The following is a 23,809-nucleotide window of genomic DNA, read 5'->3' on the forward strand; positions in this document are numbered from 1 at the left end:
ATTAAAATGAAAATATATTAAAACAGAAAACATGTGGCACAATATTACTTATACAATAATTGGATTTTGTTTTCAACGTAGTAAAGCAAATGAAAATATTTTCTGAAGAATATTTATTTCCTATTAAATTGACAACTTACTGCTTAAAACTGTTGCATAAAAGTTATATAAAAAAGTTTTATGATTGATTGATGATTAAATTATGAATGATCACAAACATTTTAGAATAATCTTTCGAATATATATCACATCATATATAATAAAATTCTGTCAACCCTTGACTACCCTAAACACAAATTTTTTCTTAAATTTAAATTTTACTCTCCCATAAGGTCAAAGGGCAAGAGTCACAGACAACAGAAACACGGCTGATGTAGTAAGTCACATGACAATACCAACACAGCAGATTTACATCTCCATATTATATGCATACTACTACACACATACATAATTTCAGAATGTACATTATTAACGGTCTAGAAGTAAATTCGAAACCAGATGTAGCTAAGGTGAGAGTCTAATCTGAAGTCATTGAAAATAGTGCACCAAGACCCATACATTTTTTCATAATTCTTGTGTTGAGTGAACTTCAAGGAAAACAAAGCTAGAACCTCTGTGTATTCATGTGTATGTTTTACAGACAAAAGCAGAAATAATGAGATAGGAGACAAAAACAGAGCTTTCCCTATTTTTTCCATGTATGTGTGCAGCTGAGTGTCTGTTCAAGTGTGTGTTTTGGTTTGATCATGCACTTGTGTGTTAGTGTGAAAGCAATAGAGTTTGGTCATCCTTATCAGTGGCTGGCCTGTTGACCCTTGTTCTGTCTGTGTTAATGGGTTTTGAGCCCGGTGTGACGGCCTGGCGCGTGGAGGTGAGTGCACACATCTTTCATTCTGGGGGAACAAGATAAAAGAAGGAGCAGAGCTGGCCAGCACGTCCCAGCAAGCACATCCAAGCCTCCTCTCGGAGGGATGGTAAGTCCATTCCTATTCAGAGTAGTTGAGTAAACAAAAGAGAAAAACACCCCCCCCCCCCCCCCCCCCCCAATTCTCTGTCATTCTCTGGCCCATACACAGCTCTATAGTTTTTCATTCCTAGTTTCCTTTTTCAACTCTCTCTCTTTCTTCTCTGCCTCTCTTGTTTTTGTTTTTGCAATACTTGTGCATCATGTAGAAAAAGACGCATTTTGGGGGAGAAGCAATGTGTCATGAATCATAAACAATAACAGCTCCAGTACTACAGAATGAGAGGAAACTAGAGAGAAAGATACAAGCTGTGTTCTACAACCTAATGAGCTGCCTCTGTAGACAGTATTTTAAGCCATCGTAGTCACACTCCCGATGTGAAATCTGTGCCAAAATGTAGGCAACTCAATTATGCTGCCTTCTAATATATCTTCTTTTAGCTGAATTATTGGAGGCACTGCATTTATCCTTCACAGTGGTGGCACATAATGCACAACAACAAACTCCAAGATGGTCTACAAGATATATAACATTATATAGTAATAAATAACAATAATAATAATATTTAATTTAGATTATTTTTAAATACATATACTGTCATTTATAAATACATATATTTATAATACATATATTGTCATCAAAACCATTATAAAACTATGAAACTTATAGTATTAAAATAATAGAGAACTGACTATTTATATATGCCAAATTGTGTGTGCTATGCATACGTCTGCTTATTAAAGTATTGAGTCATTCCTGTCACATTGCCTGTATTGAAATCAAGTGTGAACCAGGTCACCCACTATTTATTATGATTTTCTACCTACCGTTCAAAAGTTTGGGGTCAGTAATATATATATATATATATATAAACAAATGAATACTATTATTCAGCACTGACACATAAAATTTATCAAAAGTGACAACCTTTTATTGTTGAAAATAAATTCTCTTCCTAATAAATGCTGTTTTTTCCCCCCTGAAATCCTGAAAAGAGTATAGCAAAAAAAATATTCATTCACTTTATTTATAAAGCACTTTACTGCACATGCAGACCAAAGTGCTGCACAAACAGCATACAAAAAAAACATGGAACACATAAAAACAACACACAACCTAATAATACATTGAATACCAACCCAACCTCTCAAAGGCTAAAGACAAAAATATAATATATATAATAAAAATATTAAGCGGCATAACTGTTTTCAACTCAGTTATAATAATAAGAAATGTTTCTCAAGCAGTGCACCAAATCAGCATATTAGAATGATTTCTGAAAGATCATGTGACAATGAATATTGGAGTAATGATTGGTGAAAATTCAGCTTTGCCACCACAGGAATACAATACATTTTCTAAATGTGTTGGGGAAAAAAAAAAACATTAATTTGTAATAATATTTCACAATATCACAATATTTTTGCTTTATTTTGACCAAATAAATGCAGTCTTGGTGTGCATAAGAAACAAATCTTACTGACCTCAAACTTTTGAATATGTACATTTGTATCTACCTTTTTCTTGCCGTAAAAATGGGCATTTGTAAATTCTATGGGTCTAGCTTCCGGTCTCATCCGCGTCCAGCTATTTTTAGCTGTACAAAACAATTCATTTTGCTGCTTGATATCGAAAATTGGTGTGTCTTATCATATTATTTTAATGTATTATCTTAATTATGAACTGGTATGAATACACTGGTTTGTAGTTCAAACAGTTTTACCATTTACTGCACGTTGTTATTCTCCTCGTTATTTACCTATAGCAGCTAATGAACCGGAAGTCTCGTCCATAGGCTTACTTCCGCGTTGAAGAAAAAGGTGGATATAGATTAATATGTCAATAGTCAACAGAAAGCTATAGAGATGCATAGCTTTCTTTACCACTTTATCTGCCTCAGTCAGGATTGTGTTAGCAACTGTTCTGTCATCTCACCACATTTGTGCCATGATTAATTATATTGCCACTACACAGCTTAGCTCACTGGCTCAAACCCTATATGCCATGAAAGAAAGCCCCCTGGGTTAGTATTAAAAGCACTGAAGTATTAAATTTTGATTTCAAATGCCATGAGGCGACTATGAAAGGGTTGCTAATCCATAATTGCATATGTGGCACCAGAATATGCCTACAAAGCAAGTTCATTTTAAAATCTGAGAGACTGATTAACAAATAAATAACTTAGAACAAGTGTTCAAATTTCCATTAAAAGAGCTCAAAAGGTTAGGCTACTACTCTGATACAAATAATCCAGTACTCTATGGTAGTGACATTCAAAGTGAATCCAGATCTTAAAGAAACAAAAACAGACAAACAACAAAAAAAATTGCCTGCCATTTTTTCTGGATTAATGCCAGTTGAACTATGTCTAATTGTCTTGAGCAAGTTGCTCTTTGAGATATTATTTACATGGCAGGATGAAAGTAATCTTTAAAAGGTTAATTATTAGATCGTTTATTTGCGCAAATGGCAGCTAGCACTTAATCAGTCATCTTTTGCTTCTCCCGGTTTGGCTGATGAGTTCATCACAACTGCTGACTAAGTACAAAACGTTTAAGTGAAAACTGAAAAATTGTCTCTCGGTTCTCAATCTTCTGTCTGTTTTAATTTCTCTTTCTTCTTTGTGGAGTTTAGAGGAGTCACACTTTCTACTTTTTGTACAGCTTTTCTGTGAATTATTCACCCCCGCCCCCCAGCCATTTGCCCTCAACTGCATTTCCTGTTTCCTCCCCTCTTACATGGGTCACAGCCAGGAGGACCTTTATGATTAGAATGCATCAGGAAGATGCTTGTCCCTCATTTCAAACTGAATAACTTTTTTTTTTATTTGATTGCTTAAGTTCACTCTGTGTTGCTTGCTTTATGCGCTTTATCTCTCATTCTCATTCAAACCTCGCGTTCCAATTTAACACCCAACTCTCCAGCCTCAACCAAGTGAGAGAGAGAGAGAGAAAGAGAGAGAGAGAGACAGAGAGAGAGCATGCATGCCGATTTAATGGATGACTGAACAAATTAAATTTGAATTCATAGGACAACTTTCATCTTCAACATGGATTTTGCTGATGGGGGAAAATATAATAATGCCTTTCAGACTAAAAAAAAAAACATATAAATATCCCCCTTTGAAGTAATCCATTACTTTACAAGAAACCATCAAGTATCAGGTTACAAGGTGAGTGTTCTTTTATTCCAGCCAATTTGTTTAGTAATGATGAAAAAGGGAAAGCATGCATATATTACCAGATCAACATCTGGCTCCTCCCCCATGGAGAAGTAATTCCACTTTAGTACAAAAATAAACAATTGGATTAGTGACTAGAGCAATTAACTAAACAGAGCTATGAGAGTAATACAATACAGATAACATAATTAGATGCTAATATGATAATTAGGTGGCCAAAGCTAATTTAAGCCCCCCATGGAGCAGGGCCTGGTTTCTGTGTTTGAAGATGTTAGAGAATGAATATTCGTTCATTCAATTATTTTTTTATCAATACTAAAAACAGTTGTGCTGCTTCATATTTTTGTAAAAACCATGATGCATTTTTTTGGGATTATTTTTATAAAAAATTTAAAAGGGCCGTTTATCAAATTGTCCTAAATTAAAAACATAAACAATAATATCACAGAAGACTGATGTAATGTTGGCTTTTGGGTGTTTGTTTAAAGTTAATGTTTTCATGTCTTTTATTTTGTATTTTCTTGTTTTGCTTCCTGCCGTGTGTCATGTGTATTCCTGACCCTGTCATGTGTTCTTGCCATGTGCACCCTTAGTCAGAGATTGTCTTACTATTGGGAGATGAGAGGGTCTGCATTACTTACTGTTGGAGAAAGTGTAACGGTCAACTTGTGCCTTAATAACCAATCACATTACAGCCTTGACATCATTGAATTTCAGTCAGAGTTGTGCGACACTCAATCGCAGTTTACGGATAGCATAGAAATGAATGAGAAATGCCGTAAGCTGAATCCCACCGGTCACAAAAAGTCACTGACTTTGATAAAACGGCATTTTTTTTGGTGTAAACTCTAAAAATAGTTCAATCCAAAAGTATTGCTTAGTGTAAAACATGTTGAAGATTAGCCGACAGGCTGTCGACTCATTAAATGATAAGCTGTTTCCTCTAAAAAGCTCTTTATTCACCGTAGTGAAGCCTCTCCTCCACTGACATCCATTAAAAAAAAAAAAAAAAAACGCTTCTGGTCTCCTTTTCCATACTGGCAAACTGGACGCGTTAGCATTTGCTGTTACGCTTTTCTGGCTAAATGCTGCAGGTTGCCTTCTAGTAGCTTTGCCTTAGTCAATGTGTCATGTTGTGATTGGTTGTTTTTGTCAAGTGTCTTGTTTCTCATTTGTTGGATTGTGTCATGTGACCCGTTCTGTTTGATATATAGCCCTCATGTTGCCATTGTCTCTTGTCTAGCTTTGTTCGTGTAACCCTCTGTTGGTGAGTTCATGTTCAGTCAAGCCAAGCCAAGCCAAGCCAAGCCATGTCTTTGTTTACTGTGTATCTGCTCATTCTTGGATTTTAATAAACTGCACTTGTGTTCTCACTTCACTTGCCTCCAGTGGACATTATGTTTGAACTGAACACTGTGTTAAATTTAAAGGGGTCATATGATGCGATTTAAATTTTTCCTTTCTCTTTGGAGTGTTACAAGCTCTTGGTGCATAAAGAAGATCTCTAAAGTTGCAAACACTAAAGTCTCAAATCCGGCCTCCGCTCTGCCTCTGCTCACTCTAGCCTGCCGTGTGTGACACTGTGTGTTTCGTTGTGAAAGCGAAACTACTTTGTTTGGCCTTCCAAAAGAGGACACAACTAGAAATCAGTGGTTAATTTGTTAATGTGAGCAGCGCATTTTGCGGAGGATGAGGACTGTTTCCTGTGAGAGTAGCCTACAATGCCGGTGTCTGTTTCTATAAAGTGGGGCTGTTCCAACTTTGCAAGGACAGTCTGGCGCTTCTGACTCACAGCCTGTAAGTAAGTTTTTATATTTAAAGAATTTGCCACTGACGATTCAAACGCGAGTTTTGAGCAGTGTAGAGTAGGGCTTGTTGTTTGTCGTTTCTCCAGACATGGTTTTATGTTTATGCGAAACATAGGCGCAGTGGACTTTTTTTCCCCTTTTTTCTTTTGAGAGGGTTAAGAGTGGAAAAGGGTGTCTGTTAAATTCTTTCTACAGAAAGCACTGTAGGAGACACACTGGGATTAAATGCTAATATTAAAGGCAGGATGCTGTCTGCTGGCATTAAAGCTAATGAAATATGGATGGTTTTGCAGAGAAGACTGGCAGGGTTGACCACGTGTCAGGCTGCGCCTCTTTTTTGAGTGAGTGAGTAAGTTTAGTGCTTTACTCATGAAAATTAGTTAAGAACATTTAGATTTGCAACCTGTGCGGTCAAACAATTCAACAATTTAGTGTCAATAATTTGCGGTTCATGTCATATCTTTTTTTTTAAGTCAACACATTAACATATTCAGTTTATTTTTAACCCTCAAATTCCCATGCTAAGTTTAGTATATATATATATATAATTTTTTTTTTAGGGATGCAACAATACAGTTAGCCTACGGTTCAATACATACCTCGTTTTTTTTTTTAACCACGATTTTTGGTTTGGTTATGATGGCGTGAGACATCAGATTTGCCATTTATTTATTTTTCACATTAACAAAAAAACATTACAGTTCTGTACACTGGATTATCATATATCTACTTCAAATTTCTTTTGAGAGAAGTATTATTTTTCCTATTTTTACCCAAAATAGAATGGGTTGGCAATTATTGAGTGCTAAAAACACATGTAATGTCTGTTTCATTCATACTGGACGTTGGAGGCCGCCCTCGCACAGAAACTCCACATATGCATCACAGAAGCCTAACAGAACTGATGAAGCTCCAGGAAATCCCTAATATGGATAAAGGCATCCTGCTATCGCTGTGACTGAATAAAAAGATAGAAATGTTTGAACTGATTAAACATGAAGACAATAAACATATGACTGTAACAATATATGGCTTATCTGTGTTCTTCAAGCCATCTCGGGTATTTTCATAATAATTAAGTATATTTATAATCTACTGCTAATCGACATAGCCCTTATTACAGTATAGAATATATTTTCTGCCTCATTCTGTGATAAGAAGCCACATCAGATCAGAAAAGGAAGTTATTACAAACATTTGACTGATGTTGTGGAGTACAAGCATGTTATAATGTTCTCTTGTTGGACAACAGATTTAGAAACGCTTCTCATTACAAGTCGTACAAGAGAAGATGTTTGGCGTGCGTTGTTTTTTCAAAAGCTCGTTATAAGCGGGGAGGCGTTTCCTCATCTCAGCGCGTGAACTCACAGGCACACAAACAGAGCCAACTCGGAGAGAAATAAAACTCACGGAAATGATTTAAACAAAACTGCAATTCACAAGCGCGTATTGAACCATGGATGTCATACCGAATAGTTCAATATTAAATTGAGAATTTTGGCATCCTTTTTATAGCCTATATATATATATATACTCTTGCGTTCTTCTGCACTGCTCCAGTTTACTCTTGAAACTTGGCATAGTAGTACGTCTGTTGTCAGCTCTTGTATGATAAAATGCTTGTGATGTTCATTTGTAAGTCATTTTAGATAAAAGTGTCTGCTAAATGACTAAATGTAAATGTAAAAACAGCAGCTATAAAAAGTCACACAACAAGGTCACTGCTTACTAACTACATTGCCAATACTTTTGGAACAAATGTAGCCATTTTCCAAATAAGTAATAATAGGCCTATTAACCTGCAATATTATGTAAGTGATATGTGATAAATATGGTGAATTAAGTAATTCTGATGCATAAAGCAAACCGTAGTATATGTGCATATCAGTGATTTAAAATTGTATATTTAAAGTTAACTGTGGAAGATTTTCTTTGGGCTGAGGAGGTGAGCTGAAGGGCCTTTAAAATGGTATCTGTCTAGACTGAAAAAGGCAAGTTGCCATAATGAAGAACATGCTTCACAAGTCACATTAACAAAGGTCAGCTCATCTTCACCCACAGAATTCAGCTCATCTCCATGAAAATTCAGGCTGCTTCAGCTGAAGAAAAAACTAAGAGTTGTAAATGGCCAGTCAAATGAGTAATTTTCCCTTTTCACATTTTAATTTAACAATATGTCAGTGGGAGAAATAAGAGGGAGAGAGAGATGTGTGTGTGGTAATGAAAGGGTTTGACTTCATTGATCTCACTTTCATTCAGATTGGAAGTGAATGTGCGCTCATGTTCTCGTTAAAATAAGGAGGCATGCAATGATGGAGAAATATTAAGAATGAGAGAAGGAGAAAAAAAGATAAGAGTGCTCCAAGTGGATACAGACAAACAAACTAAACAAATTTAAGTTTTAGTTTTGTCACTAACATTTGTCACTACCTCCATGTAAACTGGCTTGCGTATTGATCAAGAGTTGCTTTATAATCAGCATGTTGATGAACGCCTCAGTGAGCAGAAATCTATGGGCAACTGGGCCATTAGGGAAAGCTCAACTATTAAAAATCTGACAGAGGTTTTGAAAGCAAAAAACAATCAACCATCAAAGAAGTGACGGAGAGGGGAAATGGGAAGCGTGCTGTGCCATCATTCTTGTTAACGATCACAAAAATGCAGAACTGCACTGCCGCAAAACCTTTAGACGAGTTATAAAAGCTTGGGTAGTTACAGAAAATAATAGCTGAATCTGAATCCAGAGATACAGCAGAACATATTTACATTACTTCCTGCTCAGATGCTTTCCAACAAGTGACTGAATGTAATATGAGTATCAGTGTACAGATGAATTACATGTTTCACATTACCTTAATAAATCTATCTGCTAAAATGAGTTTTGATTTATCGTTGTGTCTGAAGGACAGAGTAAGTTGCATGCATATGCATAAAAAAAACATACCAATGTTCAAAACTAGGGATGTAACGATGCACCGTGAGCCAGTTGAACGTCGACAAGTATGTGACGATTCAAATCGGTTGAGATGTTAAACAAATCACGATACATTAGCGGGTGGGAGTTTATATGAATGTATCTCTGAGGGGAACTGACTGTCTTTAGAAAAGTTTAGATGGTATTTTCTTTTCATCTTCACTCTGTATAATGTAGTGTCGCTGTGTGCTCTTCCATAAGCACTGTCAGAGTGCCGTTTCTGTTTTTTGCAGATGTTTCATGTAGTATAGTTTTACAAAACTAAAGTCAGAGCATTCTGTTTTTGTTTTAAAATCTCAAATTATACAATATAATTTAGATTAAAAAACTGCATGTATACAGCATCTTTGTTTGGATTGTGATTCAAATGTAGTGGTTGCCTCTAATTTTGAATGGAAAGAACACAAGCAAGGCCTTTGTTTATATGAAGATAATTTTTGTCTTATTTATTTGATAAGATTTGGGGTTTGTTTTAAAATAGAATAAAATCTAGTTTTGTTAATTTGACATATTTCAATTTCACGAAGAAATGTGCAGCATTTTGTCCAAGCAATAATGAAAGGACACCTTTTCATTTATAATTACTTAAATCTAATTTTTTTTTTAAGTGAAAAAAATCATAGTGTGAAATCAGTGTCATGAATCGTATCGCGTCAAGAGTTGAGTGAATTGTTACATCCTTATTCATAACACACACACATATATATACACATACACACACACACACACAGGTTTGTTTTTGTGAAAGTGGGGACATCCCATAGGCGTAATGGTTTTTATACTGTACAGAGCGTATATTCTATTGCCCTACACCAACCCTACCCCTAAACCTACCCCTTACAGGAGACTTTGTGCTATTTCAGATTTTCAATACACTCCATTCTGTGTGATTTATAAGCGTTTTGAAAAGTGGGGACATGGGGTAATTTCCTGAAAAGTCACCTTCTCCTTGTAATACCTATGTCATACTTTTGTCATTATACAAATGTATGTCCTCATTTGTCACAAAAACGCGCGCACACACACACACACATATATCATAGATATCTCCATTTAAAAACAGCAAACTCCAGAAGCAAAGAATTAACAATAGCACTCAGCTGAGATACTTAAACTTTTCCATGTGTGGTAGATGTTTGTTGTTTCCTATTGTGTTCACATTTTCCCCAAAATATATAAATTAGTTGTCTTACATGACCCACACTCAGCACAGTCATAACATCGTAAACTATAAGCCAAACCAGACTGCTAATTTATTAAAAACAGAGTAACTGAGATCTTTCCTCAATATAAACAACAGAAAATGTAGCAAGTTTTTGGATCTAAGTTGAAGCAGTGCCTTTCGTGTTGAAGCAGGGGGAGAATGTATTCCCCAGAAGCATCTGATCACAGCAGTCAGACTGGGGCTGCCATAAATAAAACTGTACTGTACTGTAAAAGAAACCTGGTGGCAGTGAAAAGTTCAAGGGTCCGGACTTAAAAAAGAAAGAGGGGAGGCAAGAAAATGAAAGACACTTGGCTTCCCCTGTTTCACAGAGTGGCTAAATCACTACTTCCACTCTCTAATTACAGAGTAAAAGAATTAGTGATTAAAGTACTGAGTGCAAAGGGAGATAAATGGAGGCAGCAGCTTAAGTGTGTGTGTTTGTGTAGGGCAGAGAAAAAACAGTAAAACATAAAGTGTTCATATATGCAACCTTGATTCAATATCTCAAATTAGATCATGCCACAATGAAGTATTTGTCATTTATCAGTCATGATTTTTATGTATGAAATGCCTTTTGAATTGAGCTAAAATTTGTATTACAGTGAACTGAATTGCAACTCAAATTTCGACTTCCTGCAGAGTGTGGCCAATTCAACTCAAATTTCAACTGAAGAATTGAAAAGGGAAATAATTCTTCAAATCTGTATTTTGCACAACCATAGAATGCAATGTGATCCACATTTTTTTATCAAGTATAGAGGCCGGTTCACACCAAGAACAAAAAAACTATAACCATAAAGTTTTAAAAATAACTAATAACTGTAAGAGAATAGCAGAGTCGACACCACAACTCTAATAATAACAGCACAGCAAAGATTTTGTTAGAATTACTTTTAGAGTGATTTTTTCCCCCCAGCTGGGTGAACCAAAAAAACTTTATATTAGGGAAAACATATTCATTATTAAAGTGTAGACCTTGTGGTTATGGCTTCATGAGATACAACTATGTTGTTCTCAATGAGCTATAACTGTGCTAATGCCAGTGATGAGAACATTTTTACTTGATCATTACTTGCATGCTACAAAAGTTATATTTAGCATGTGAACAAGTGTTATGTTGGCTATTAGTTCTTATAGGAATAAATGCAATAAATCAGTTTGAAGGCCAGCACTTGATTTACACAGTCTATGGTCATCATTTCTACGCTTGAATCATTTGTCACTGTTTTTCAATACGTTGTTGACTCTGGATATATGTGACCCAGGACCACAAAACCAGTCTTAAGTCACTGGAGTATATATGTAGCAATAGCCAAAAATACATTGTATTGGTCAACATTATTGATTTTTATTTTATGCCAAAAATCATTAGTATATAAAGATCATGTTCCATGAAGATATTTTGTAAATTTCATACTGTAAATATATTAAAACTTAATTTTTGATTAGTAATATGCATTGCTAAGAACTTCATTTGGACAACTCAATATTCTCAATATTTTGATTTTTTTGCACCCTCAGATTCCAGATTTTCAAATAGTTGTATCTCGACCAAATATTATTGACCTATCCTAACAAACCATATTTACTCTTTATTCAGCTTTCAGATGATGTATAAATCTCAATTTCGAAAAATTGACCCTTATGACTGGTTTTGTGGTCCAGGATCACATATGCTTAATGCATTTGATTTTTTAAATTTCCTACAGTACATACTGTTTCAGTGTTGGATCTGCATTACATGTCTTACTTTAATGAAACCAGATATTTAACATTCTCATAAGTGATTATTTTCAGCTCTCATCTCATTTATTTCCATCTTTCTTGCTCTCTGCATTCCCTCATGTCAATCAAATGAAATTAAGGAAATAAATTAAAACAACCAGGCTAGCAACAGGGTGACATTTGGGGTTATTGGAGAATCTTAGTTCTTCTTCTGTCTGCAGACAATCCATTTCCACCTGCAGAGAGCCCATTATGAGGAGCAATACAGATGCATGTGTATGCAAATAGATTCCTAGCTATTAGTCATTATAAACAGGTCGAACAAAAACAAGCCTCACTGGCTCAATGTTGCAGCTAGAATTACATTTTAGGTTTTGACACTGGCTTTCAGGACTGCCACTGGAACAGCACCTCCCTACCCCAATTCACTCCTAGAAGTATATATTCCCTCCCACCAGCTTAGGTAATGGAATGAACAATGAGGCAAAAGTCACTCTATACAAAACCTTTACCCTGTTCCTGTCTGGTGGAATGAGCAGCCAACTCCACCTGCACTGCAGAGACCATCACATCTTTTAATAAGCATCTGAAGAAACATCGGTTACACTTTATTTTAAGGTGTCCTTGTTACAGTGTAATTATACATTTAAGTACTGAGTAATATTAATTAATTACATGTACTTATTATATGGTTAGGGTTTGGCTTAGGGTTACTTGCATGTAATTATGCATAATTAATTGTTATTATAATAGTAAGTACATGTAACGTGTAACAAGGACACCTTAAAATAAAGTGTTACAGAAACATCTCTTCTGCAAGCACTTTACCACCCAAATGTTTAAACCAATGTACATATAGACACGTGCAAAAAAAAGCTTCTATAGCTTGCGTCATAATCTTATTGTCTAATAAACCTGACATTGTATATTATGAATATTACTGGCTCTTTGATGAATTGAGCTGGATAAAAAAAAATGGATGCATAAAAGGGTCTGCTAAATGCATAAATGTAAATGCTTAGCCTTCAGGGTCCAGGTCCATAGGGGAAGACACACTGGGTGTATGTGTATTAGGGTTGGGCGATGTCTACCAAATTGGCATCGGACGATGTCTGCACTCTGCAGTGAAACATCGTGATGGACGATGACATCGCGGGGCGGCGCGGGGTTAGGGGTGTGCCCGAAGCGTGACACAAATAGAGTGTTCTATGGAGCCACTAAAAGGTTAGCCGCTTGCTAGTGGTAGCCTGTTGCATTACAGTACATGAAAGTTCACTTACCACATGCACAGTAGGGGTGCAACGGATCAACTTACTCACAGTTCGGTTTGTATCACGGTTTTAGAGTCATGGTTTCGGTACGTGCTATGTTTAGGGAAAAAACTATATATTGTCAAATAAAAATACAGAAAATAAGAACAAATGATCTAACTACAAGCAACAGCACAAATAAATGCAATAGAGCAAAGATACAAATAAAATAAACAGTGCTTTTCAGTTTTTTTTAGGTAGGTCTAACAGTTTTTAGGTACATAAATTGAATAAAATAATCAAATGTAAAACTACATTGCATATTTGACTGTATAAATTATTCCTTATTAAAGTTACAAAAGTTATTCAATCAAGAGCAGCGAGTGATTTCCGTGTTGCTGCTGTTTAATTAACTTCAAGAAAGTGCTGTCACTTTAAGAGAACGCACTGATCCAGTGCACAGATACTGTTTGTTCAGCCGACTATGTCTGCTAGGATACTCACCAAAATGGGCATTTTGACAAATTTTGTGTGAATTTGTCCATTCAAACACAATACTTCACAGCGAGCTTAATATTTGCTCGCGTTCTGAGAGGCGAGTTCACGTGCTTGGATGAGCGCACACACAGATCTTCTCACTGCGTGTGCGAGTTCACGTCTTCTAGCTCTTTAATATTTAAACTGGCAAGGCTTAAATGAGTTTAGTTTAAACACAGATAGCAACGTGTGCTGTTTAGGTCTCACCTGCGCTATCAACACGTCATGACGGCATAAATGACAGTTATTCCAGCATAAAGCACTGGCATTGATTAAAGAGTGACTGGTTTGTCCACGTATTACTTGTTGCAATGTATTGGGAAGCCAGAATTTGTATCCATCAACAGAAACATGCATTAGCCGACCTCTAACAAACCATATTACAGATACATTGTCAGATTTAAGTTGAACCGCGGTCCTAGTGCATGCCGAACCGAGTGTGGAGAACCGTTGCACCCCTAATACACAGAGTAAGGAGAAATGTCTGATAGGACGATGGTGAATGATTTGCAGATCCATGATTACTATATAGCTCTCAGCTCAGCAGCTGGACTACTTCAACTCTAGCACTCTCTTCCAGTTCCTCCTCTTTTTTGTGGGGCCACTGGAGTCCCCTTACATACTCCTTTTAAAAACCCAATTCATCTCCCATCTGTGTGATAGGGAGATTCTATTTCACACATCAGGCTACAAGCCTCAATCACAACAAACCAAACAGTTATCTCTGCTCTTAAATAAAATGACATCCCTTCTTTTTTGTTGCTCCCTCTCTTGTCCTCTAGTGGCACTTACTTTTCTAAACAGATGGGATAGCTGTTTTTCTTTGAAACAGTGAGAGAAAAGAGGATGATGAAAAGATTGAAAGTGAAAAAGCTTTTACCTAAATTGGGCCTGTTCAAAACTCCACAACAAACCTCAGTAGGTCCAAACATTTTTATGATCATCTAATATCCTGTCAAATCTGGTTTGATTTAGACCTTATTTAAAGGTCCCATATTGTCAAAACTGAAATTTCCTGGGTTTTTTCATGATAACTGAGGTCTAGGTGCTATGTAACTACCATATAAGTTTCAAAACAGTCAGTCCACAGTAAAATTCACACAGCCTGCTTAAAGTAGCTGTGATTTTCACGAACCATTGTGACTTCCGTAAAAAGTTGGCATCAGAACTACACAGTCACCGCCTTCAGTCACCACCCCGAGCACCGCCCACCGTCCCACTCTCCTTTTGCCAAACCCCCAAACAACATTGTGGAAACATGTCGAAAAGGTTAACTTTAACTATGAAACCAGATCGGCCGACCTGTAACGTTACACTCTCACTCAAAGATGGACGATTTGACAGGATTGTTACTATGAGGTGGATCACATCTAACATGTAAAGTAAAGACAAACTCACCGTGTCTATCTAGTCATGATGAAGATGTGTATACATTTCAATTTCAGCACGCAAATATTTTTACAGCTACATTATTGTTCCAGCCACAATTAATCACAACAATGTATATGCAATTACAAATGATTATATATAAATTGTCAGTTTGTTGTTTTATACACATGCACACAGACATTATTTCATACACGACATAATCGTGAGATGCAAGAAACAGACATATGGCAAGAAATCTGTAGACGCGCCCATAACAACAAAAGACAATACTTTATTGACCCTTTTCTGATAAGAAGTGTGCCTACAATCGCGAGCATTTTTGACGATCGTTTCTGTCCAGTCTGCTCGTTTTATCGCGTTTAACCACAGCTGTTGTTTTTTATTTTGTCTGGCAGTGGCAGCAGATGTGATCAAATTTCTAATTTGAGGCTGTATTACGTCGATTCTGGCACCCAACATCACAACAAGATGATATTTTAAGCTCCTTATGTAGCCGAATCTGCGCTGGTTTGAATGGGCCGCCTCCAGTTTCCCCTTTGTTTTGCTGCCTCCAGCTAGCGCTGTGACATCGGCTGTCCCTAGTTACCTGTGGTTGGCCTGGCCATGCGTCACTCAGAACACAACAGGCCAATCAGAAAAGAGGCTCATGAATATTAATTAGACAGGCCAAAATCGACCTGTTCTCAGCAGAGCTCCTGAGAAAGGAGCTGTAAAAATATATTGAGATGGTTTTTGGTACTTATACTGCAAATATATATTCTTATCAAAAAATAAAACTCCAGAAAGGTGTAAAATATGGGACCTTTAATATATAGGCATTCTTCCATTTTGGACACTTTAATGTTCCAGCCAGAATTGTTTTTTTCTCTCTCTCTCTGACGTCTTGTAAACATTTTAGCATGTCTTCAACATAATTAAATTTTTTAATGATTTTCAAATGGCTTTTATGTACAATATCTTGATTTAACTAGGCTCTATAAAATCCATTTTTACAAATAGAAATGATTAACAGAGTGAAAAACAATTTTTTTTTGTAAAAATTATTTACATATTTTCTGTATAAGAAGACGACATTTTTTGTAGTAAGGAAACAAATACATTTAACAAGATAAAAAAAGTTATCATTATAAAAAATAAAAAAAATGCGATTTCCACCACATATATCAAGTAACCACAATACATCATCTCAGATATTTTGGAAGTGACACGGTGAAAATTATACAAATGAAAGAACTTTTCTGTCAAGTATGTGTATACGCCTTTGGAAATTGCTAGTAGACAAATAAACTAGTATGATAAACTAATAAACTAAATGAAACAAGTGTTTATTTTCCTGAGGACCAAATGTCCATAGCTGCAGAAATGTGTATTCATATATTGTATCTAATAGTTGGGAGAGCTCTGGCAGTTGCCTGTTACCTGTATTTTTCTGAACTTCATCTGGCGGCTGTGACTGCATCACTGTGTAGAAGAAGCTCCCTAGAAACCTTTGGAAAAGGTTGCAGGCTGTATTTAGTAGCAAGGCATGCTGAGTACACTCATGTTTAGCCATGAGATTCTGCTGTGAAAGTTCGAAAGTTAGAGAAGCTTGACAGTGAGGGATTTTTCCCTTAAAGCTTTCCTCTGGAACAACAAAGCACACCCATCTACATATCCAAAGGCAAAGGATAGGAGCCGCTAACTAAAACAGCAAGTTATTGTCAACAAGCCATGAAGATAAATATTTTGCACACATACGCACTGTAAATGCCTCGGGTTTACATTAGAAATGGTTCATGTTTATATTTGGCATGCTAAAAGATGTATTCAGATGGGTTAAATATAAACCTTAGTATTGGATTACAAGACAGCCAAGCTCTCATAAAATAACGCGATATACCTGTAACACAGGACTCTGGTCGAAGTTGTAGGCACTGGGTCGTCCCTCCAGTGTGGAGAAAGCCACATTTCCGCCAGTTAGTGGTGAGATGTCACTAAATTCATCCGTGCAGAGTGCTGTCATTTCATTCTCGCCTGGACGTATGAAGCCCTTATTGTCCCTCCTGTACATCTTGCGACAAGAAGCACTGTAATATTGGTATGGTTGCCATGGTCCATTCTCCTCGGTACGCTTGTAGATGGCGAAGCTCTCTGGTCGGCTGGTGTAGAACTTCAAACGGACATATGTGATCTCAAAGGCCTTGCCTTGGAAAAACAACAACAACGTTAATGTTACATTACAATTATAATGGACAGGTCCCACAAAATTCAGTACATTCGTAGTTAATGTAGCCTGATAATTAAAGTCTGGGTCATTAAATAGTCCATTCATTTTTATCATATCAGTGATGATGGGCCCAACTGAGAGTGAGCAGGTGGAAGATCAAGCCAAAACAAAATTAAGGATGAATTAAAGGATGAGACCACTTCATCCAATTTAGAGCAGAAAGTGTATCTGTCGAGAACACGTGGAGTTTGTGCCTTGAGAAAATGGAATGCTTGGTGGTACTTTGTCAGTTTAATTGCTGCTTTAATATAATTGTCCAAATGAACTGGAGAGAGCCTGAGAAGTCTTTAACCCTGGGTTGCTCCAGAGGGACTGCTCCAGCAAACAGTGCATGGAAGAGATATAACTGTGACAAATAACACACAGTTACTTTGTTTAAATCCATTTATATTTAGTCAACAGAAAATCTACTGTTGTTCTGATGTATTTTGCAATTTGGTACATCCTGTAAAACAAATATTGTTGCTGCCAGAAGATCACTTGGTCGTTAGTAACTAATAAAGCCCACATCTGGAATCTGACTGCATGAGGTCTAAATAAGCAATAATAACATGACCACATACAGACAAACAGTGCGATTGCCAGTGTGATGTTGCTTGTACACAATTGAATAAACAAAAAGTTACTATTAACTTAGGTTTCAGTCATGATATTAGCAGTCACTTTGTCTAGTTTTGCTCTGCCAGCCAAAATATACCAAAACACAGTGGTGTTTGAATTAGTGTTTTTGAACGAATCGGTTGAGCAAAAGTCTTTGTGAGTGAGTCATTGAATCATTCTATATGACTCACTCATAAAGACAATTCAGTTCGAAATAGCATTCAAGCAAACTCTTACCACTCTCTTATCAAGATACAGTAAGAGTAGTATGCTATTCCAAATTCAGACAATTATTTCGTTAATGAATTAATGCGCTTTTCAATTAATCATAAAGTCTCACTCATAAAGACACAAGTCACTTGTCGCCACCTATTGGCAAAATGATGTAATCTGCAGTAAGAGTCCCCACCACAAAGAAGTAGGACATACCTTTTTCCCCTTTCTTTTTTAATCGTTATCTCTCTTTTATAAAACATAAATTCGGCTGTATACTACATAGACACACTCACCCACACCATTTCAGTTGCCATGTTAAAATAATTTAAGCATAATTTCATCTCAGCATGTGAGAAGATTATCTTGGCAGGAGAAAAAAAAAGAAGGAAATGGAGGAAAAAACAGGCAGGAGAAAAAGAAAAAGAAAACAAGAGTTGGTCTCCAGCTCTAATCATGATGATGAAACTGTCTGGAACAAAACAATAAATCCCTCAGCTGGACTTGAATTTTAAAATGTACATAATGTGTTTGTCACCCACAGGTTTAATGTGTATTCATATGTACTTTCACAGAAAGGCACCAGTAAATAGCGCAACAGCTTTTATCCCGGAAAAAATTGTGTATATGTGTGGGTGTGTTTGTGTCTGAACTTGACTGAATCTGCACCAGACTCATTATAAATAAACTATAAAGTAATCATGTCTGTGTATGGTAAAATTGGGATTTTTTTTTTAAGATTTGGGGGAGAAAAACAAGATGGTAAACACTATAAATGAATGTGTAACAAAATCATTCACAATTTTCATTGCACTTTACTTTTGAAGATTTGAGTTTGCAGACCAACTGGAAAATGTTAGTTATTTTTCAGCGTCTACATATGTGACATTTCTAAGCGCACTTGGTCTGAACACTTTGTTAAATCTGTATGATTTCCACACAACAATGTAACGAATCGGCTCATGAGGAAATATGAATAATTAATCATAACTAGTTATAATTAATTATGAATATTTAGATCCGCTGTAGATCTTTAGTTGACCTCTCAGGGTCAACTGTCTTGTCAATTCTAAGAACATTAATTTCCTGGTTAAGGGAAATAACTTTCTTACTGTACAATTCTACAAAGCTTGTAGCGTAAATCTGCATGATTAGTGACTCCGGTCATGAGCAAACAATGAACACGTCAAGTGTGATACAAGTAAGGTTTTATTAACTACATAAACACTTAAACTAGTCCAACATACTACATAAACACATAAACTGGTCTAACATCCTACATAAACACATAAACTGGTCTAACATCCTACATAAACACATAAACTGGTCTAACATACACATACACACACACACACACACACACGCATACAGTTGGTATAGGAAAGGGTTAAAGTTTAACTCAGTACAGAAAGAGACATAAAGAATGAAATTTATGGAACCATTTGCATATTCAACAGATCTGACCGAGGGAAACATCAAATTCTTAGTTCAAACACACCTTTGTGCAAAGCAATTTTCTTCACCTAAATTCCAGGAGGTCGTAAATGTATCGGGTGTCAGGGTTGCCATGGAACCAGGGGCCTGTTCGGCTTCCTGGGGTGTTACAGAGTATTTGTTAAATCTAGCTAACAAAATATATATATTGTGTTTGAGTGGTCCAGACGCTACAACAATCTTTAATGTTCAGTTGAAGTATTTTGCAGCAAACATCTGTATCTCACATTGGACCTTTGAACATCACTGAATGAAAACCACAATGGAAACCAGATGTGGAAACATTCCTTAGAAGTCTGCATGTGTGTTATTCTTTGTAGTGTTTTCTGTACCACCCCCATTGCTCTTTCCACAGTGTGTGTGTCTGTCTGTGTTGGCCTCCCTAGGATGTATCTGTTTGGTTTGGAAATGTGAGAGTGCCTTTCATAGACAACGAACTGCAAGGCATCTTTGAATCAGAGCAAACACAACAACATACACTTTTATGCATGATTAGCCTGTTGAAACATAATTTAAATGCCCTTTCATCTCCCATTTTTTCTTCTCTCTCTCTTTCATAAAATGTGCTTCTAAAAGAATCACCAAATCACATCTAAACTTTTGATGTGCAGAGGTGGAAAACTGTTGCACTGCACTGTGATTTCAGCTAGTTTTATAAGAAGAGAATCAGAATGACAGACGTACGTTTGCGCTATGAATGGTGCAGAGGTGGAAAACTGTTATGAGAATAACCACAAGGTACACATGCACTGTGATTTCAGCTAGTTTTATAAGAAGAGAATCAGAATGACAGACGTACGTTTGCGCTATGAATCAATGGTTTTGGTATTGACAGTACTTGAGAATGATAAGAAAAAGATGCAAAGACATGTAGTGTAGTAAATAAAGTATGCCTTTATAGCCAAACTTTTGACTTCAACCATATCTGCTTCAGCTTAGAACTGCCCACTGAGGCAGGAAGAAACCATCTGTAGCCTGTAACATGTAAAGAGACCATCCACAGTTTGTGTGTGTATATGTGTGTTTTTCACACTAATTTTATAACTTCATATGTTATGCATTTACATATTTGCAGACACTTGTCTTCAAAGCTATTTATACTGCATTCAAGATATACATTTTGCGTGCATTCTCTGGGAACTGAAGGCATGACTTTGGCTTACCCTTAAGCATGTCTTTAGGAAGCTATATTAAAAAAAAAAAAAAAAAAAAAAAAAAAAAAAAACTGTAAAACTTTTACTTACTGTATTAAAAAAAAACAGTTTTGAAATTTTGCAACCCTAAATGCCCAGTGGTGCAATTTTTCAATGTTTTTCTATATTATATCCTGTTGCAAACGTTTGAAAAAAATATATATATATATATATATATATATATATTTTAGGCAAACGTTTGCAACAGGATATAATATAGAAAAACATTGAAAAATTGCACCACTGGGCATTTAGGGTTGCAAAATTTCAAAACTGTTTTTTTTTAATACAGTAAGTAAAAGTTTTACAGTCACGATAAGTTAAGAAATTTCACTATTTGACCATTTAAATACTGCAATAAACATTCATATCAAACTAAATTTGAATTAAAATAGTTGTTTTAATATCACTTAAAGTGAAATGTAGGTGTTTTTTAATTGCTTTATACAAACACCACAATTCTACTGTGCTGGGTCTCTGAGGGTTAAAGTAGAAAAACAATAGCAAACTTTCACCTTACAGAATACAAATAACATTTTAAATTTCAAACATTCATTCATAGAAACATGTGGGACTTATTGTGATTGAAAATATTGTAGCGTAAAGCCTGCAGGGCAATAATGTAATAGAACAAGAAACCAGCTGAGATATCAGAGTCATCTAATCTTATAGGCCACCAAAATGACATTAGATTTCTGAGGTGTTCATATTTACAGGCAGCATCAAATTCACAGCTGGGAAACTCATTGTGACTAGCAAGGCTCTTGCTGCTTAGTTGCTGTTCAGTTAGCATACAGTTTACACAGTATAGAATGCTTAGTTGAATGTTCAATATAGTAAAAGCAGGTAGCCCTACATGCAGGTTTAGTAAAATAAAGAACAAGATGCATTTGGATGGCTCACAACATTCAGATACAATTTACCACTGCAGACAAGCTGTAGGAGGACAGTTGACACATACAGTATTAAGGTGTTTAATGCTAATAATCTATCCAGATAGCTTTTTATTGTCTCAAATTAAATATTATTAGTATTAATATTTAGCAATCATTTCACCAATTAACAATTTTGTGTTGTATACCAGTGTTATTTTAGTGTTATTTATATAATAGTATAGCATAGTATTTATTAATGTTTTAAACTGTCTTTTATTTCTATGTCCTCGGTATTCATTTTAATTTTAGTTTGTTTCAATCATTTTTTGTGATCTTTTTTTCTTTTTTACATTTATATAGCTTTGATTGATTTTTATTTCAATCAATTTTAGTCAATTTAGTACTAGCTTAAACACTTAAACAATTTAAACAATTTCCAATTTGCTTAAACAAGTTCCAATACTACATTAAAAATTTTCTTAACTTTTCCAAGTTTAAGCTTTCCATCTAATATTTATTTCAGTTCAATTACTTAAAACAATTTCAAATACTTTACATTTTAGTTGACAATAACACTTCTCTGTACAAAGTTCGGTATTTTTGCACAAATAAGTACAACTTTTGGTTTATGGTTTTTATATATTCATTCAATGTGCAGAAATACTAATCTTTTCCAATTGTTTGATTGATATTAAAGCCCAACTGGGTGTCTTACCAAGATGCAATGTGATGTTGACTGAATTAGGATACTGAACTCCATAGAACATGGACTGACTCTGCCACCATGTAGGCTCTTCATCCGTATGGAAGTCTGTCAGGTAAGTAGCGTTGTGATTTAGTTCCAAGTCCAAGGCATCACAGAAGTGACATGACCGCGTGGACCCCGTCTGCATACAATAGTCCTCAGATGGGATACCGCACACATTTGAAACTATCACTGTACGATTGAAGGCCGCATTTTCAAATTTAGGCAAACAGCGGCTCGGGACGCCCTCCTCATCATAACAAGAGTCCATTCCAGCAAGAACATAGGAGAAGGTGGTGAAAAGCATAAATAAAAGAGAGTGAAGTGCAGAGGAATCCATTCTTCTGCGCAATGACTCGAAACAGAAACAACTTCAAAAGAGCCGAGTGAACGAAAACAAGTCTAGCAAAGAATCCAAATCAGAGCCACATGCTACAGGGAAAAACGTCAAGGGAAGTTCAGAAGTTCAGTGTTCAAAGGCAAGCGTAATAAAGTATGTGCATATAGCAAACACACATGCAGATACACATATTTTGTGTAATGCAGAAACAATTCTCTGAGTTTGCATGCAGCAATAAAGTTTCATTCAATATACAAGAGTTGCATGCATACATTCAGGTAAGAAGAAAAGGTGTAAGGAAACTGGAATATTCCTCCATCCTCAGTTTTTGTCCTCAGTGCTTTTTTCTTTCTATCAGCTTGTGTTTCCCCTCTAAGAAACCTGGGACACAAACTCAAACTCTCTTCATATAGATTCGCAGACAGACAGAGTAGAGGGAGGAGAGAGGGCTGGAGGGGAGTTGACTGGGGTTGACCAATATTTAGATAAATAGAGGGAGGGGCAGCATGAGAGAATGAACAAAAAAAGTAGAAAGAGTAGTGAGAAAATTTGGAAGAGCGGCGCCCTCTTTTGAAAGGGTAAAGAGGAACCACTGTCACCAAATATACATAATAAAACAACTGAGGGGTTCAAGGTTTGGCTGGTTAGCGTGACCCCAATAGCTCCTGCTGGTGGATGCCTGTAACTACAGCATACAGCACAAAAAAATAGATATACTTTTTACATTTAAAATGTTTTTGTATTTTTAGTACACTGTAAAGTAATATTTTTTGAAGTTGTAAATAAAGATTGTTTTAGCAGAAAATACAATGTCAGTTATTCTACTTCAGCATTTTGCTTTTAATTCAACTTGTTACTTGCTGTTTCTTTGTGATTAATTGTGACATTTAACAGCAATTTCTGAGCGAAAATTGTTTTGACCCCAGATTTGTTACAAATTGTTACACAGAATTTCTCATTTGTTCTAATTTTCCTCTTTTTCTTTATCATTTGTCTTTTCACCCTCCTTCGTCTCTGTCTAATTAACTGATGGCTGATGAAGTCTCG

At 36.0% G+C, this 23,809-nt stretch overlaps 1 protein-coding gene across 1 annotated transcript in view; it reads right to left on the reverse strand.

The window, feature by feature from the left end:
• The window catches only part of LOC107570860 (laminin subunit gamma-1-like), an 86,745-nt gene extending 63,750 nt beyond the window's left edge, over positions 1-22,995 (reverse strand). The window contains exons 1-2 of the mRNA XM_016257140.1: positions 22,393-22,995; positions 16,916-17,220 (exon numbers count right to left, since the gene is read on the reverse strand). Coding sequence (XP_016112626.1) covers positions 16,916-17,220; positions 22,393-22,762 — 675 coding nt within the window. The 5' untranslated portion in view covers positions 22,763-22,995. The remainder of the gene's footprint in view (positions 1-16,915; positions 17,221-22,392) is intronic.
• Between the last annotated feature and the right edge of the window lie 814 nt (positions 22,996-23,809).

This window comes from Sinocyclocheilus grahami, unplaced genomic scaffold (assembly GCF_001515645.1).
Source record: "Sinocyclocheilus grahami isolate Dianchi unplaced genomic scaffold, SAMN03320097.WGS_v1.1 scaffold1514.1, whole genome shotgun sequence".
Classification (NCBI taxonomy): Eukaryota; Metazoa; Chordata; class Actinopteri; order Cypriniformes; family Cyprinidae; genus Sinocyclocheilus; species Sinocyclocheilus grahami.